This window comes from Lipophrys pholis, assembly GCF_963383615.2.
Source record: "Lipophrys pholis genome assembly, chromosome: 7".
In the NCBI taxonomy this organism is placed as follows: domain Eukaryota; kingdom Metazoa; phylum Chordata; class Actinopteri; order Blenniiformes; family Blenniidae; genus Lipophrys; species Lipophrys pholis.
The window spans coordinates 15,500,591-15,520,327 of NC_137638.1; the positions used below are offsets into that span (position 1 = coordinate 15,500,591).

Genomic DNA, 19,737 nt, shown 5'->3' on the forward strand with positions numbered 1-19,737 from the left:
TTAGTGAGTTTGTTGAGCTTGATGGTGTCGGCCACCCTCAGTCTGCTGCCCCAGCACATAACAGCATAGAGGATAGCGCTCGCCACCACAGACTCACTGAACATCTTCGGCATAGTGTGGCAGATGTTGAAGGACCTCCACCTCAAAAAGTACAAGGCAGCTTTGGCCCTTCTTGTAAAGAGCTTGAGTGTTAGTACCTCAATAAACAACCTCACTTTAGAAGATGATGTGTCAAATGTAAACGAAACAGGATGTGATACTTTGCAGTCCCCATAATGACGAGTGTTATTCACAAGAGAGGCAATAAGAAATATTATGTCATCAACATTTTGCTTAGTCTATTCACCCAAAAGATTTGGTGTTTAGTGTTGCAGGGTAATGACATTAAAGTGGTGCTGTCAAAAACTACTTGTGTTCAACTAAAGTCAAGAAGATGATCAGCTGTGCAAACTGCATTTCAAATGCTCAGAGCCTCTGAGAAGTGAAAATGGATTGAGGTTCATCAATCTGCAACAACTTCATCCATTGACTGATCTTCTCCATCAATCATCCAACTCAACATATTTCACTTTCATTATGTTTTCCAGAGGATTCATTAAAAATCTCTCAATTACATTACCCGCACATACGCATCCATTTATTCATAATCTATGCTGCTTTGTCCAACTCACGGTTCCAGGGGCTGGAGCCAATCCCTGCTGAGTATGGATGAAGGCAGGGTACACCCCACCGCTGGGCAAACACAGAGAATCAGACACATACACATTCACATCTTCAGCTTATTTGCTGTCATGACCTTTTTAGTTTCTCTGGCATGTGATGCTTTATTGATTATTTATCCAAAATGTCCATTTAGTAAATACAGTATTATTGGAGATAAGTAAGCATGTTAGCTGTCCACTCATCCATGAATTCTTTTTTCAGACCATGTCCTCCAACTTTAGGTTCCTGTGAGGCTGGAGCTGGTCCAAGCGGTGAAGACACTTAAGTAGGTTGCTCATCCATCACAGGGCAAGCACAGGAAGACAACGTCACACCCATTCATACCAATTAAACACACATTCATGTTTTTGCAGTGTGGGAAACCCACTGACACTTAGAGGGAGAACATGCAAACTCCACAAAGAAAGGCCTACAATCCCAGACATGTCAAGGGCGGTTACCACTACGTCACCGTCTGGCCTATGGATGTACCCACAATCCCCCAAAACTGATGTCAACATTTAGAAATGGGGAATTATTTAATGGAGTATCAATAGAGTGTGGATTATCCATGACAAAGTGCAATTGTAACCAAATTTGGAGAGTGAGGCTAAACAATTATTGAATAAGTCGAATTCAGTGATACAACTTGAAATAACTTATATTTAAGGAATGACTCTTAATGAGTACTGTGTGTGTGTGTGTGTGTAGTACATTGTACAATACTGGAAATAAAAACAGCTTCAAAGTATTCCAAAAAAAAAGCTTGAAGTGTGTTGAAACGTTACACCTTCCATGTGTATATGTGCACAGAATACAGAAAATGGGAAAATCCTGATATAATTGGTGTATTTGAAGTGACAAAGTGAGATAACGTGCCGACAGATATAAGAGAATGCCCAACTTACATCACTTTAAAAAAAAAATAATAATTAAACATTGGCTTTTTACATAAATGTAATTTGTGTAGTTTTTATATTGTGTTTTATATTCCTTCATACATTGTATTGCTTGTGTGACCTGCCCCGGGACTACAGATGTAAATTAGCAGTTTTGCTATAATCTGGCACATTGGCAATTTGTGTACGATTTTTCATGAATGTGCATTGTCCCAATCAATGAATTAAATAACATTTTATACATGTTAACTGACAAAAGTATGCCAATGTTTCAAATGGCATAGTGGTGAAATGAATCATAAGGAGTAATACTACGGACAAAATAAATTTAGAAACACTACTTTTATTTGATAAAATCCTCACACAGCAAATTAAAAAGTGTAGCTTTTCCAGGAATCAGAGCAAAGAACATCATTTCCACATCTTTACGTAGTACACGTACATAAATCCACCACTTACAACCCACATCCAATCTTTTGAAGAAAACACAAGAGGGCAACTGTACCGTCACTAAACTCTTTTCTGAAGGGGAGAAAATTATTGGGGTTTAAAATGTGTCAAAAAGCCCATTTAAAACCTCAAAGTAACCTATAAAATGTCAACAGTGCAAATTCTCTTCATAGGCTCACGTGTTTACATTGTCCTCTTCGGTTCTATAGTTTACATCAATAATATTGCACACACACACACACACACACGTATAGGATACACACCTGCAGAGCCAAACATCAGCTGACATGCTACAGAGTTTTAAAGCGCTAGCTTGAGATTGGATTAAGAGCCAGCACGCACAATATTTGGTTTTAAATCCATTACTGTAAAGCCAGCCAAACGATGCATTTCATTCCAGGATCAGCCTCTGTATTGAAACTGCAAGACTTTTATGGGATTTCTGTACATACAAAATGCGTCATGACGCCGAGTGGGGAAGATAGACACTCACAAGAGGACATTCAGTTATTTGTGATTACATTCAGTGATTAAAAAGAATTCATCTGAATAAGTCCCGCCAATTCATAAATGCATAGATGTGTTAAGTCGATGTTACACAAGTGAATTCTTTAACACGCAGGAGCCAGAGTTCAGACCCAGTGATAATTTGTGAATACCTGTGAGACAAAATATAAACACAAGCACAGAAAATAAATATTTAACATGGGAGAACTCAGAATGTTTATGCAGATAAATGTAGGTGCAAATCTATTACATTTTTTGAGACCCAACACAACTATATATCCCATACGTCTTATTTCAAACAGATACCACATAGAAAAGTTCCTTCCTCCCGAGGACAAAGGCAGCTGAATCTACCTCCAGTAATTTCCTTTAAGTGATTCACAAAACACCAACTGATTATGATGCACTTTATTTCACCAAAAATAACAGACTCTGGATTATTATGTACATGGAATTTAAAATCACACATTATGAAAAGATCAGCTTATCTGACATTAAAGAGAAGGCAGAGATACTGAAGTGACCGACGCAAGCGAAGCTGTAAATAAAACCGAACTTGCTTCTGTAAGGAAAGGTACAGTAGTTAAGGTTTTCCAGGCCTGACGAACAGAGGTAGTAGGTAGCATCAGGCCCCCGGTCAGGGCCAGAAACCTGAGAAAACGCACGCACACTGATTACCCTCAACCTCCAGAAACTAAAATACATTTCGAAGTACAAACAAACTGAATGTGCAGGCACATATGCAGCATGTCTCTGGACCAAAGAAAAAAACACACACAAAAAAAAAAAAAAAAGTGATCAAAGAAAGAAAAAGTCTTGTGTGCTTTCTTAAAATTCTACTTTTTAAAGTCATTCGGTCAAAGCCAATCAGCCACTTGGAACCGTGTTTAACAGCCGAACGGTGAGGCGTCGATATGCTACGCTTGTTAAGGAAATAGTGGTAGTGACGGCAGACGAGAGCGGACAGTTTGTTTCACGATAGCACTTCTTGTAAGAACCTGCAGAACTGTGGGTTGCGCTTTGAGAAAGTTTAAAGGCTGTGGGTTGCACCGAAGTCAGCACCGGAACCAAAACAAACAAACTAAAAAAAAAAAGCTTTGGTGACTTTGCAGCTGTTGAAGGATTGCGTGTTAAGATGTTGAAAGTCCTATTCAGTACCAGATGAAGTGGAAATAACGAGACGCTTTTGAACTCGAGGAACTACTCGAGGATCCAGTGGGTGAAGGTGGACACTTCAGTGAGAGTGAATGAGACGCGTTGAAGAGGCTACTTAGGTAGTGATCATGTAACGATTGTAAAGTTCCTCCTGTGCGATGATTCACTCATTGGATTGTGCAAAAAACAGCTGAACCGAACTGTGACAAATAGGAAAAGTAGTGTTTTCTAGGATAAAGTAGAGTAAATATGCAAAGACGACTTAATACCAAGACCTTTAACACCAGTGTGATCAGACTACTACAGTAAATACAGACATACAGTATCTTTGCGGCAAAGCATTTCCATAATTCCTGTGCAATGACACCAACGTCAGCTTGTTCGAGCAAACTAAGTGACCCATTTCCTAACAAAAAAGGCACAAAGGCGCTAGTTTCAAAGTAGCTACAAGGCCCTCTCAGGTCCACTAAGATTACATACCAACCTATGCTGCTACTTTTGGACAAGTAATTATAGAAAACAGCAAACAAACACCACCCAGTAATAATTATTGTCACGCACACATTAATCTATAAACATAAGCCCGGCAGAAGAGGAAGTGTCAGTGTGAGATCGAAGGCGTTTCATGTTAAAAAATCAAGATTTAAAGTGACTGCAGAATAAACGTGCAGCCGATTCCACATCGAGAGCTTATCAGAGGTGACAAGTCAACCCAGGTGGAATACAAACAGCAGATACAGGAGACTTTGGTAAGTAGAGAAGAACTTCTTATGTCAGTACCTGCCTCCGAGGAACTCAAACCATACGTTACACCATGACGCCAACTCGAAACAGGCCAGTCTCTGACGGACACCTCAGCTTCACATTTTGGACAAAAGATCCCGATCAACGTCTGCCTCGTCCGACCTCCGATTACCATGCTCTGCATTGTACTCCGCCACCCTGTAAGTAAAAACCTGCTCCTTCCTGAACATGCACACAGATGGAGGTCTGAATTGCACTGCTGCTCCTCAGAAAGTCAGTCGCTTCGCGGCAACAAACTCCTCCAGCTGCACTTTGCCACTGCCCAGGAGCCCAAAAGCTGGATACATGGTCCCTGAACAATCCACCTGCCTCTCGTAAAGGCACCTCATGGTGTCGGCGTCAAAGAAATACACCCGGCACGCGTCGTAGTTGAGGCACACGCCCAAGCGCTGCGGCATAGGGAGCACGCGGCCGCCGGGGTCGCAGGATGACGCGTTCGCTGTGGAAACGGAGGAGGAGGAGGAGGACTTTGGGATGAAGAGCTTGCCCATGCCCAGAGTGAGGAGGGTGAAGGGCTGGGAGAGCTCATAGCACGCGTCCTCACTGCCGCTGTCGTGTCCACTGTCATGGTCGTACCTGGCGGGAGGAAAGAGGGCGCAAACAAGTTTGTAGCATTTGTTTTGAAACCGATGGAATAGTTCCGCCAATACAAAACCCTTTTTGGTCAAAATGGTGTATGTGGGTTTATTTTTCACAATTATCGAGCATATTACATAGCATATTTGCATGTGTGTGTGAACGTGCAGATGTGCATGCTTGACAAAAGGAAAGTGAAACTCATTTAGTGTTTTACCAATAATTGCCAAGTCCACTTTGAGATACATTTTGTTGTCTGAAAGGTACCGTTTCAATTAATTTAATTTTTTTGAAAACTGCTAAATATTTTGTATCTTTGTTTAAAAAAAGAAAAAAAGAAAAAGCTGCAACAGTTGCCCACATGCCACAATTACTCAGGTGTTTTGTTTGGTCTGACCCATAATAGAAAAATATCCATATATATTAAAACTCCTAACATTATACACCATAATGACGACACATTTAGACATTTTACCGACATGTTACTCGTATTCAAAGACTTTCTTAGAAAGGAAAGAAAATGCATCCCCAGCCTTCTCGGAAACAGCTGAATAGCACCTGGTGTTTGCAACCTTAGAGTGATTACATAACTTCCACAGCATTTGAATGTATTTGTGTGAATAATGTGTTCCTGTCTGTGCTTTACCATGAGTGGCTCTAGTGAGACAGACGGGCTTTGTCTGCTTGTAAGCTCTTTACAGCTTTCTAATGCCTTTCTTACATCACGGGATTACTTACTACTCACTCACACTTAGTACTGGACTCAAATTATGTGTGTTTACAGAGTTGCATCCAGATCAGTCAAATAGCAAACTTTTTTTTTTTTTTCCCCTGCATCACGAGTCTATGTAAATAATGTACATATAGTAAATAAGGGTCATGTGCCAGGACCTACCTTGGGCTGCTCGTGTCTCTTGGATTATGAAACCATTCAAGCAGCTTTGTGTCTGAGGCCACGCCAACTTTAACCATGTAGGAGTACGGTTCCACCTTAAAGGCCCAGTAGTGTCTGCAAAACAAGAGCACATTTATTTCTTGACTGCAGCACATGAAAGGACAATGACAGATTATGTCCAGTAAACAGAAGAGGGACATAGTAAAAACACTTGAGTAAATACAAATTCCTGAAAACCTCATTTAGTTTTGATGCTTTGAGCTTCTTGCTTTTATTGTTAGTTTTAGGAGAGTCACAGTCGACTTCAATCTAAATGAACGACACAGTCATGCACAGAAAATGATATTTCTGTGTATTCGTCGCTGCATTCATCTACAATATATGTAAAGCGTTGCAAATATGATAATACAGAGACTTGACAGCAGACATCAGATGAACAAACGCTATGCCTGTGAGAGGGCTGAAAGCAAAAGGCATGAAATTCAACAGGGAGCTTCTCTTCAGAACACAAGTGCATTCAACAGACAATGTTATCAGCTCAAAGACCATAAATAGCCCATGGAGCCAGCTGCTTACAAAAAAAAAAAAAAAATACATCAATCTAATTAAACTTGTAGTCTGTTCCGTCTCTTCAATATTTCATACTTGGACAACATGACATATCGATAGTCTCACAATTGTTTTTTCCCCTTGGAGAAAATTTCTCTTTACATTCTTGTTCCACAAGACAAACAACGCTGAATAAAATGTGATTTTTAAAAAAAATATATATATTTTGCTTACCTTCCCTGAGAGATGCCAGTGTCCCCAATTATGTAATCTAGTCCGATGTAGCTGCCTGTCTGCACACGTTCTGCTGCAAGCAGGAAGGCCATGCCCGCCACGCTTTCCACCGTGTCCCGCCGCTTATTCAGAATGAGTCGGTCTGTACTGAAGCCACACTTGTCATTGAACAGAAAACCGAAAGCTGCACGTGGAGAAAAGACAGAAGGTGGACAAAAAGGGAAGGGAAAGAAGGATGAAAAGAAAATCACAATGGAGAACAATACAATCCACAAAAGAAACAGATTTAGTTGCATAAACATACAATAAAAGAGGGCAGATAGTCAGGGTTTTTTTTTTTTTTTTTTTAAACTTTGGACCCAGCAGCATACCTACAGCAGACAGAAGAGGGCACTATAACACAATCTAACAATTCCCAAGGAGGACTACTTGCAGGTTATTGTTGCACCATGACAAGCAATGATCTACAGAAATCCTTCATTTATCGCGTGTATTTTCTAATTATATTGCTTATCTGGATATTCTATGAATAGCTTTATGGGTCATAGGCCCCGCGATTACCATAATCCAGGACACATATAGGCCGACGTAATTGTGCTCGTTCACTCAACCATCCCATGAAATCTGAAGGCTACACTGGGGAAGACCAGTTAATTTGCATGTGTCTCAGGAAGCCCTTATAACAACTAGGGCACGATAATAAGAATAATAATAGCATAAGCCAGCCCCCAGGGTGAAACCCACAAATCTGCAGCACTGCGCTGCGGCTGGGTTACATTGCTACTGACCAGATCCCATGTTAGCGTGACAATGTGTGAAACAAAAATAAAGGGTTAATGACGGCAATTGAGAGAGACCGCAATTCTTTTTGCATTGACACTGTTTTTGAGCATTCTTTGGAATAGGTTTTAAATTTGTCGGCTCATAGACCTATTCAATTAAGAAATATTGTATATTCAGCAGCATTTGAAACAGAAGGTTTCCAATTAGATACACCAATAACTGCTGAACTTGCTAGATGACCGTGTTGGGCAATACGTTTTCTAATGTCGACTTTGTTTAAAAATAAAAAACAAAAAATCTATATAAACTTTTAAGTTTAACTCTGAAAAGTGTCTCCTCAAGCCACATCATGACCAGCGCGATGTGTATCTGTGTGTACGTGTGCCCATTTGTCCCCAACTGCAAATTCCACCTCATTACTGATGCACACTGAATCCATCCGCCCTGTCCTGCACGAATCATAGAGCACAGGAATGCGGAAGCTCCAATCGGGAAACCACTCAAATGTCAAAAGACTGTGCAGAACAAACACCAAAGTACAGGCCAATCGGATCCCAGAGTGATATGACAGGTTTGCGTCTGAATGATTTACATTTCTTTTGGCAGTTCATCAGATTTTCTAAGGTTGCTTTTGTACCTCCAGTGACCAAACTACCTTAACATCTTAAAATAGATCTGCATCTAGTCAGCTCATATTTTCTCCCCATCTACCTTGGAAATGAATATGTAGCCTGAATATTATTTTTGAGTGAAGAGGAGGGGAAAAACAAGTTAATCATCACTGGATGATGACTAATCCAAAGGAACAAAGCAGGCAAAAAAAATATGTCAGCCTTTCATTAAAATTTGTTGCAGATCCTCACGTCACTAGTAAGACTGATTTTTATGCGTTCATGGCGAGAGTTTTTCACCCCTTCGTGTCATTTTATCACATTTCCAATTCCCATCATCCTTCAGTTTATATGAAATCAGTAAAAGTCGCCCAAAAGGGAGGAATGTATGTAAATCAAAATGATTTACTCCTTTTCTACCATGATATGGTTTAAATCAGAGACCAGCAGATGGTTGGTGATGAGCCTTTTGAACAGGATTCCACCTCGCAACAGACGTAACCGTAGCTGGCACACTTACACACCAGCTACTCCTACACAGTCAGACAATAGCGGTAATGTTTCAGTCATCTAAAACAAAAGCCATTGCCATGACGATAAGCCAAAACAACCTCGTGCTTCATTACCTCTATTGCGCATGCGACAAGAGAATTCAACCTAGAAAAACGGAAGCATCTGTCATCTGAGAATTTTCCAAAAACTGAGCTCAGCACTGAAAAAAAACGAGATTGGCTTCAAAAACAAAAGAGGGGAAAAGCTTTTCTTTGGCCAAAAAGAGGCCAAATAACAGGGGCTGCTGCTCCAAATGGGTGTCATTTAATAATGCTGTTATTATCTACGACAAAGAACAGTTTGTTAATAACAGTTTAAATTGTAAGATTAATAAATAGAAGATTTTTCTTTTTGTAAATGTTCATTTTTTGCCATACAACATCACCTCCTGCCCCCCCCTCCCCATTTTTACAAAAACGAAACACTCCTAAAAGACAAGTTCTCAGTAGAAGCGGTCTTCACATGTCACAGACTTACCGGGTGCAGGTGGCGTGTGGAAGGTCACCTCTGGGCTGTAGGGGCTAAACATGGAGTTCCTGCAACTCCGGACTCTGAATGAGTACAGGCTGTCGGCCTCCAGGTCGCACACCACCGTGCTGGGACCGTACACCCTGTCCGTCGTCCTCCACGCCCCATTGTCCTCACCGTCCTCTTGGGATGGAGACTGGCTCGGGCCCCCGAGTCTGGACAAGCGAAAGATTGCATCGATTTACAGTTTTGCAAATACATAAAGTATCATTCCTCTCGGTGATATACGGCGGACTCACCTGCGGTACTCAAGGATGTGATGATCTGTAGGTAAGTGGTCGTCAGACAGCCTCCAGCAGATCATTGCTTCATTGTAGACTTTGCTACTTGACAAGTCAATTAGAGGAGGGTCTGGAACTGGAGAAGAAAGTAGGAGAAGTAACCAGTGAATACAGGACACACCAGAGATTACAAGGCTTATCTCTCCTATTTACATAAACAAACAGATTTCAAAACAAAAGATGTGCACAGTCCAGAAGTCTTGATCATCGCCACACTCCATTTTGAGCTTGTGCGGTGACCTACACAACTGCATGGACTGTTGTTTCTTTCCCTATTTTATAAACAGCAGACTTGAGATCAGAAGCTCACAGCTCTGAATCCCACTGAGGCCATATTACCACTGTGGGTCCCTGAACAAGCTCCCCGACGCCCCCCGGGCACCACACCATCGCGGCCCACTGCTTCTCGAATGTGTACTTAAGATGAACTACTACATAATGGAACATCTGCATGGAGCGCGTAGAATGAGCTCAAAGAATTACAAGAAAAACCACGTGGGTCCTAATAACGCTGCAGCTCAGTAACGCAAGTCCAACCAAATGGAGCAAATTGAGCAATGCAAGTGAGGCAAACATCAGCACTACAGAGAAGAAGAGCGTCCATAATGGCGCCAATGAGGATTCTACAGACTCGCTGCTGGGAAAAGCACTTTGCGAAAACACCCCCACTGACAACAAAGCCTCCTCCTTCCGCTCTCACTTTACGTTTCCCTTATTCAACGTCTCCTCGTGGTGGCTGGAGACAGTTCCTGGGCGCTCTGGAGCTCGTAATTCAAATGCCTCTAGAACTTCCCTCCCATCCTGATGGATGTTAGAGGACAGACTCTTTATATCAGACTTTAGTCACCTTGTTAGTTACACTTCTTAGTGAAATTGTCCCCAGAAACTGAACTGCATTTCTGTAACCATGTCGGTCATCGTCTCTTTCTCCGACATCAAGCCATTTGTCAGCACACTTCTATCAGTGCTCCTGTGAGAGGCCCCCACCCTCCTGTGATATTCCCATTTCTACTTCAGTGCAATTCCTATTTTTGACATTCCCAATCCATTGCTTTTCTAAAGCTCCTTTGAGCTATAGACGGATTCCCGTCACTGACCAATGTCGGCACCGTCACTGAGCTTCCAAAGTCACTCAGCTAAGCCTCTGTCCTCAAAGACTTATTCTGCAGGGCAGCTCTCCTTTATGAGATAGTCTCCTTTTAAAGTCCAGCTCCATTGACACTTTGGTAACAAACAGCATGTGTGGACACGGCGATTCAATTATAGAACTTTTACATTTTCAATTTAAAGTTATTCCTGAATTGTGTAATTTTCTTCATGACGCTAAATCTTTGGTTGACTTTTGACCTTTTCCCCAAGAAAATAAATACCAATTTGTGTGTTGTAGTAGTTAATGAACCTAAAGTATGTAGACAACTGCTACAGAGCTCCTGCATTCATAAAATTATATATATATATATATATATATCTTGCAGTGAATGAGTATTAAATATGGAGTAAATGTCAAATCAACAACCTTGGATTATAACAATTGCATATTTTCTTTAACACGCCTTTAACACAATTGTTCATAAATCAAAAGACCAGTGACTATTTTCACTATATATCACTCTGAAAGTGCAAATATTAGGAATTTTAACGAAATGTTAAGAAGTGTGAACAAATAGTTTGTGAGGGATTTGTGTTTATATGTCTACCAAATTTCAATTCCTTATCAATTATCACTGAAACTTTCCAATCTTCCAAATAAGTTGCATTTTCTCCCAACTGATGAAGAAACAGCCAGGAGAAGTACTGAGCGACCGCTCCAGCATCAACTATATTCAGGCAATTTTCCCGAGAAGCAAATCGTTCACAACAATGACAGACGAGAGTTTTGTGTTTTCCCCCTGTTTCCAACAGATGGCCCTACAAGTAAGGACCACGAAAGGGGAGTCGGTCAAACACAGCAGGCAACCCTGCATCAGTGACTCAGAGGAAAAGCAGCATCACTGATCTCATACAGTTCAGGATGCTGCCAAGTAGATTCGCACTGCAGGGAGCAGCTCGCCCATTTGTGAAGGTGCCCGACTGAACTTTCCTCACAGTCTGGTGAAATGGACTTTCTTCTTCTGTTGCAACTATACAAAGACATTGCAGTGAACGCCTTCAAATGGAAATGGCGGAGAATGGAGCGTTGTCGGCAGGAGAGTTTGAGGAAACGTGCATTACAAACGGGCTTTTACAGCCGACAATTCGGTCTTTCACAGCCTCTTGAGAAACAGAGCTCGGGGTTAAAGCCGACTGCAGGGCCGCAGCGAGGTTAACGTGCGAGCACACTAACGCACAGTTATCCAAGAGAAGATGACAAGACTTGGGAAACATGCACAAGCTGCAGGCAGTGAGAAACATCCCACACAGCGGTCCTTACAAAAGGAGAGATGACCAGTAGAAGTGGTCACTGTTCAAAAGCACGCAGTCTATTCAGACATGAAATTAAATCTGCCTTAACTTTTCCGAAACACCACCAGAACAAACAATGCATTTGAGCCGTGCAGGCACGATCAAGAGACACTAAAAGGTTGTTTTTTTTTTCCTTCCTGCAGCGTCACCCAGCAAGACTTGAATTAAATTACTGCAGTATACAATCACCCTATAGCTTCTTCCTGCTCTCCGAGCACAGAGTAAGAGCACCATTAGCTCCAGTGGGCCATTTAGATTAAAGACGCATCAGCATGACGGTCACCAAACTGCTGCAGGCAGCTTTTTCCAAAGGGACACACCACAGATTCATTCATGTACATGAAATCTAAATCACAAATACGTGGTCCCAAATTCAGACTGGAAGCCTAACATGAGCATTTTATCTGCAATGAATACCTCCTCTAAAATTCACTGTGAATGACATAAAAAATAAGCCCATTAAGGAATTTGAGCGGTAAATTGAATACATCTCCTAAATATACACTAACCACAAGACTGACCAAGATGCAGTTACAATAACGTCTGAAATAATTCAAAAATATTTTATTCTTCCACAAAGAAAGCTTCCAAAATTATTCTCCCAAAGCTGCCACAGTGGCTGATAAATCTTATGACGTGTTAAATATTGCAAAGTTCTCATTTTGAACGGTATTTTATCGATGCAGTTCTTCACCGTTCTTTGTGCAGAGTCATATAATTTGCACTTTAATACATGCTTTTATTGACTTGCTGGACTTAAGGAGTCATTAATGAAAGTTCACACCTCAAAAGCGCTTCATTTTTTCCACTAGTCTCCATTCAGGTTGCCTTGAATTGAATCATTTTATAGTCATTTATTAATAATCTTTTCATGTTGTTGAAAAAATGTGTTTTATCAACCTTACAGTTACTAGTTTCACAATTATTTTGAGCCGCTGCCACCAACCTGTAGAGGAAGAAAAAACAAACCCTCAGAGATTTCAGATATCACATCACTCACTGCAAAACATACTCACAGGGCTGCTCTCCAGCACAACAACAAAACGCTGCATCAACCCCAGCTTTGTTTGTCACCAACGGTCACTGAAACGACTGCCAGTCATTTAGTGGTACTTGTGGGGAAAATGGATCTGTGCCAAAAGGCATCTGCTTTGTCTTCGGTGCCCGCCACATTTAATCCCCCCAGTCTTGTTTGTGTCTAGAAGCACAGCTGCCTCTCAAACCTAAAGCCTTTATTAGTACTGACCGGCTTGTCATAAACAGAAAGCAGCCTTCATTTTTCAGGATCTCCTCAAACGGAAAAGACATTGTGGCTGTTCCTTTAGTCGTAGTGAGCCACCGGCGGCTAAAATTGGATTTCACCACACAAATCCTCCGGTATGCTAGGAGGCACTAACAGAAGCAAAGTGTCACAAACCACTCAATCATAAGACCGCTGCCTCCACTTCTAGACATGTCATTGTGTTAAACATTTTACTTTGTACCGTGCACGTCACAGTAAAGTGAGATCCATGCATTATTGGGTGATTGTACAGAAAGTCCTGGAGGTGGGGTGACACTACAATAACAATAATATCCGTTTCACTGCTCTCTGGTAGTTCTTCGAGATATAAAAGATAGCAGAGTTTTGGTGATGCTAGACACAAGCCAAATGGTGTTCGTGGCTCCGGGTTAGAAAGAGTTACAGTGGCTACTATATAATGAATTTCTAAATAAATAAATAAATAAAAATTTTGTAAGGCTTTAATGTTTTTTTATTACTAAACCTCCAAGTTGGGGTGATAATGCATAGTCATACATGTATGGGGCAGTGTAATAATTCATGTTTGTTAGAACCTTGCTCAATTATCTCACCCTGTTCTTTAATTATTTTGACCATAATTCAAGCAACTCACTTGAAAATTTGATTTTAGGATGAAAGGGGAATTCAACTATTAACCAAGTACAAAAACATCAAACATGATTCCGCCTATTGCTTTCAGACCAGCTCTCCATCCTTGTGGCACAGCCTCATAATAGGCAAAACTAAAGCACTGTGGAATATTGTGCTTTACAAAAAAAAGGCAATATGTCATCAAGGGAGTCTGTATCTTTCATCCCTGGGAAACTTTTACCTGAGCCATTGTGTACAGAACAAGTTTTTGTCCATCAGCAGACCAGAACAAAGCTTCACAGGGAAGCAGAATCCTTTGAGACTGCACCCTTGGCTCTCACTCTTATCCAACTTGGCTTCCAACAGATGACCTCTGACCTCCTGACTCAGCACAGTTCACAGGACAGAGAGTGATAAACAGGTCCACATGTCGTTAACCTCATTGCTTCTAAGGGGAGCATAAGGCATCCACCAAAAAAAAAAAAGCCACTCCGAACAACCTTCAGCTAATCGGGCGATTTTATGCCGTTCTGACACAGTTCCTGTTTTGCTGATGCGGCCCCATTTTCCCTGGCCCCTGCGGGTTCCAAGATAGCACTTGTCTCGTCACATAGTCCTGGGGTTTCCTGAGCATGTGTCTGATCCACCTCCATTTCCTTATGTGTATTTGGTATGTCATTGTTTCCTGGTTGGTAATCGCCCATAGATCTTCATAACGGATTAACAAAAGCCATCGGATCCCAAGGGTCCACATGAATACAATTTAAATAAGAATTTTACTGATGATTTAAAAAAACAGCAACAACAAAAAAAAACAGCATGACTGTAGACATCATAGGTCCACATTCACACATGAACAAAGGCCTTTTTCATGTTCACAAATGAATAGAAGCTGAAAATGTCATCGTGTTTCCGTGACGTGAATGTATGGTCACTTTTTCCAGGCATCACAATCAAGAAGCTTGTTCTTCAACAAAGATACTTTCAGACGGACATAAAGGGAACAATGTTTGACTGAGAACATAAAATGGCAGAAAAGAGTCCATGGATTAAAATCTTCATTTGATGTTCTGAGATTAGACATTTTCAATGAAGCGGCATGACCAATAGAAGGTTTTTTTTCTTTTTCAGATGCATATCTATCTGAAAGGCAAGCAGAGGTTTGTTTCCATCAATCGGCTAAAACCAATAAACTGTACCTCCTCCAAAGCACATCTCTTTGAGCAGGGTTTCCTCTCTTGACGTGTCCAAAACAAACTCGTCGAAACAGGGGTCGGCTGCAGGGTGGAAGGTCCTCAGAGACTCTGTGGCTCTCTGGATTCTAAAAATATACAGAGTAAATAAAACATAATCAGAAAATCATCATTCACTGCAACGACCCCTCCATTAAATCAGTGTTATAACTGTCTAAATGTATTTTTTTTTCTATCCAGTTTTGTACTTAAATGAGAATTTAGCTTCAGGCTTTAGAAAGACATAAATGTAAATGACAACCGAGTGCGCTGCACTATCATGCTTTAGTGTAAAATGATTCCCTGGTTACTTAAAAGCTGCTAATGGAGATCAATTAGTCACCTTAGAGCAGAAGATACTCAACAGTGTTGACGGGACAGAGCAGCGCAAAGTCTTCCCTGAACTGCCCTTGAGTTTTGTAACCTTTATGCACGCGGCTTTGTGTGTTCCTGACACACTCCAGTCACACAAACGCCTAATGGGATTGCCACTCAAGACACAAAAATAAACAGAGCAAATGCAACAGTGTGTTCACTGGCAGAAATCAAAAGGAAACACTAAAGAAACATTGTGTGGGAACATTTCTATATTGAATGTGCTCAGTATTATATTGCGCAGATTGTCTGAATACTCATGTTTACTCTCAGTAATATGAAAATAATTCCCCGTCTGGTAATCTTTGCTAAGCCGCTTGATTATTAAATTGACTGTTTACAGCCAGGGTTTCAGCTGTGAACATCTATTTCTGTCACGCTCCTGTTAATGGGCTGAAAGAGAAAAACTTCATCACACCGACACTCTGCTTGAGTGTACTATATCAGAGTACTGCACTACAAATTTATGGGAATATTCAGAAAGAGCATATACAGTATATTATGGTTTCTGCATATTCACTAGCAAATACTATTTGTTGTATTATTGGCAAGAAGACACTCCAGGAAACTATTTAAAGTGTTTGCCATTTTGAAATATAGGATGACAACTAATAATTCATATTTAGGGGAATCACATCGCTACCATCAGAAATGACGACAAAGCATTTCGGGTATAACTGTAGAAAACAGTCAGCTGTGCAGAATTGTGTGTCAACATTGTAATATATGACAGAAGTATTGATGCTGATGTTCGGGGGAAAATGCCCGAAAAAAATTTTTTTTCTTCTTCTAAACGGTAACAGTTTTTACAATCGTATTATATTATCCTGAAGTGTAAAAATAATATACACCTCAAGGATTAGAGTAAGTATCATATATCATAAAAAGACAGAAGTTATAAAACATGATTTGAAAGATTTTAGACACTGGAGAGTAACCCACTGGTGATTTACATCCACCATTGTCAAACTGTTATTTGAGATTCTGAACATGACACCAATACATTCTTCTATAATCGATGTCGTAATACTACAACAGATGTCATGAAAAAGCTGAGCTACAAGCCGGCCTTCATTACTGGTCATCGAGTCCAAAACTTGATTCCGTAAAAGGTCGCTGTGGCCTCGCTGGGTACCTGATATGCAACTGCTTTGCGGTCTGGACGAAGCAAGACTGATCCGTCTCTTTCAGGACCTCCTGGGCGTATCCCACCAGCCCACTGTTCTCCAGCATACCTTGGTACTCCTCCACCTGTAAAAGATCATTTTAACTCCACTGCACTGTCATCCTCCACCTCACAGACAAAACAAGAATCCAAAGGTTCAGTGCAATGGTGGAGAAAGCGGCGGATAATGGTGAACGTAAATGCCGACTGGTTTTGTACCTGGCCTTTGAGTTGCTCGAGTCGACGGTTACGGGACTGTTCAATAGATCTGAGCATCTCGGCCTTTCTCTCCTGCAGAGTCTCAAAGAGGCGCTCAAAGTGATCGTTCGCTCGACGCTCCGCCAGCTGGCCATTTTCCTTGAAAAAGAATTTTTTTTACAAATTATAAACCTTTTGTTTTTTTACATACACACATATATATATATATATATATATATATATATAATCCATTTAAAAATATATTCTACAGTCAAAGAAAAAAAAATATTGCAATTGGTGAGGATTCGTCTCATTTTACCTCCTCGGCTCTGTTGTTTTAAAATGATAAAATCATAGATGCTCAAGCTGAGGAAACGGGTCAAAGTGTACATACAGAGAATATTCAATTAATTTCCATCAGTCCCACCCACTACTCTTCTCGACACTGAAAGGCGTATTGTTGCATTGAAACCTTTACGTTTATGATCGGCATCAAAGGAAAAAGAGGAACGAGATCAGTGACTGAAGCCCAGACGTGCGTGAGAGAACCCAGTAACCAAGTGCTGCGTTTCCCTGTTTGTGTGGTCGCACGGTGGCCTTCCTTATTCCTACACAATGTTTAATTGTTTCTCTGCTCACACTTATTGGGAGAAAGGATCCGAAAGATTTGTATTCAGTGACAAAGGAGACGAGCGCGTACAGGAATTAACACACATACTCATTCTGTCTGAGAGGCAGGAGCTTAACTTCGCTCAAAGGGGGAAGATCACGGAGGAAACGTACCATTTTATTTTTTGCAAGATTAGACGAGACTTAAAGACATGTTCAATCGACTAATGAGAATCCTCTTTGAAATGGAGAAGTAAGTGAGCTTAACGCTCTTATGGCTCTAATTATATTCAGGCCGCCTGCATTCCTTTTGACTATATGGATGGAGAGCGAGTGCTTCTGTCCCGTTCTCCAACTCTGGCTGTTATTTAATAATGCTTCGACTGTACATGTTACATGTGTGAGGCGCTGGTGCATGTTATCTGTGATTGGAGGGGCGTACGTCGACAAGTATAATTATTAGTGAGAAGTTGCAAAACTTAATGTATCCGTCTCATGATAGGTAGCGGTCTATGAGTTACAGTTATGAGAAGTTTGCTGCCAAGACAGGAATATAAGGGTGACCACCTGAAAATGAAAAAAAGTGGACATGAAATTACATTAAAAAATTAAGTTGGAAAATAATTTACAGATGAATTTGAGTCATAATTTCAAGAAAAATCTAATATAGTCATGAGATATTTAGTCTTCCGAGTGGGTTGTTAAAGAAGGGAATAAAAGATAACAAATGATGTAGTAAAGTGTGCAGTGCACAAAAGATCCTGCAGCAGCGGCATGAGTCAGCTTCCTCACCTCAGTCTGGTTGATGAGCAGCTCCAGATCAGTAATCTGAGTCCTGACCTGGTCCTCTTTACTGATGAGGTAATGGATACTCTTGGCCAGCTTTTCCTGGAGAAGGTCAAAAAAAAAAAAAAAAAAAGCCTCAGGAGCATCCACAGTGCGTTATATACAGTCTTAAACTCAACATGACAAGATTTAAACATTAAAACAGGAGGATATCTGTGCTGCAAACTGCAGGCATATAATGCTCATTTAAATATCGGCCATATAAAAGGAACGTCGTGGAATTCATCCATTCTTACTTGCTCGTGCACTCACAAACCCAAACGGGAATTCTGAGGCAGGTCAGTTTGATCAATATTTGCCTCCTCTTATCTCATTACGTCTGCACCTGACTGATGAGACTTTCTCACCACGTGCAGGGTGACGCTGCATTACTGCTCTTCAAAGCAACTGAAACCCAAACCATTTCCTGACTGATAAAGGTTTCCGGGACTCTCCAGGACATCCAATACACCTATCTGCAGTTTACAGATACAATGCGCCGCGCAATCAAGGCAAACAAATGGTCTCATCAAATATTAAGCAGCATATTGTTTGTGGCCACACAAGACGCCATATTGGATTTCACAGAGATTCGCTTCGACTTGTTGAGCCACCCAGCATCACACCCCGTCAGATGAGTGAAGTTCATACCCACAAGAATGAACTGCTTTTAAATACATTGCAATTAAACCTATACTTGTGAAGGGGTTGATGTTTTGTGCGTTTCCTCATGCCGTCATGGCAACCATACAGCGCTAAAGGACAGTCTCAGGAGGTTTTTTCCATTTCCACGAGCTCAGCCAGACACTTAAACTGATTGAAATGAACTCTGCTGAGGGGCAAAAATCTGATGCCCAACACGTGAGATTTAACCCACGTAGACAGACGGGGTTTTGGTTTCCTAACAGATCGATGTAGTGTGACTGCAGCCGAGCACAAAAAACAGGTCAGGCATTAATATTACAGCAGGAGACCAGTGATCCAGGGAACAGTCAGGAACGAACAAAACGCTGGCTCTAAAGTTTTGATAGTTCAAATATGAGCCCGGACTTGTTTTATTCCTGAAAATCTGGTCACGGCAGGCAGAAATATGCATTTGGTTTGTGCTCCATTCAGACTTCAACCAGTCCTCTATTCAGCCGTGCCAACATATCTTTGGTGGTGAACCAAAATGTGCTTTTCACTGGACTTTGTCTGCTTTATTACTGTGCTATAGGGTCGACAAGGCAGTCCCAATTGAAAAGACACATTCAAAAAAAATGTTAACCCTTTGTAGTTCACTCTACAAAATTTCAAGTTTAAATCTGACCATACTCAGATTAAAACTTCAGTTTCTATGTTATAAAACATCACTTTCTCGCTATCTGGTTGACACAACACTAGTCTACTGGATATTACTTTCCAACATTGTATGCTTATTTGCACAAAAAAGTATATCCAAAATGCAACATTTAGATTTCATAAATTGTAATTGCATCAAACCAGCTTTGGC

The 19,737-nt window shown here is 40.9% G+C and overlaps 1 protein-coding gene across 4 annotated transcripts in view; it reads right to left on the reverse strand.

Moving 5' to 3' along the window:
* Positions 1 to 1,925: 1,925 nt before the first annotated feature.
* Positions 1,926 to 19,737, reverse strand: part of trim36 (tripartite motif containing 36) — a gene marked incomplete at its 5' end in the record, with an annotated part of 31,967 nt that continues 14,155 nt past the window's right edge. For all 4 annotated transcript variants that reach the window (XM_080467113.1, XM_080467110.1, XM_080467111.1 and 1 more), the window contains 9 exons: positions 1,926 to 5,093; positions 5,989 to 6,102; positions 6,772 to 6,955; positions 9,195 to 9,400; positions 9,485 to 9,602; positions 15,041 to 15,162; positions 16,584 to 16,699; positions 16,833 to 16,970; positions 18,213 to 18,308. In XM_080467113.1, the coding sequence (XP_080323239.1) occupies positions 4,724 to 5,093; positions 5,989 to 6,102; positions 6,772 to 6,955; positions 9,195 to 9,400; positions 9,485 to 9,602; positions 15,041 to 15,162; positions 16,584 to 16,699; positions 16,833 to 16,970; positions 18,213 to 18,308 (1,464 nt within the window). In that variant the 3' untranslated portion in view covers positions 1,926 to 4,723. The remainder of the gene's footprint in view (positions 5,094 to 5,988; positions 6,103 to 6,771; positions 6,956 to 9,194; positions 9,401 to 9,484; positions 9,603 to 15,040; positions 15,163 to 16,583; positions 16,700 to 16,832; positions 16,971 to 18,212; positions 18,309 to 19,737) is intronic.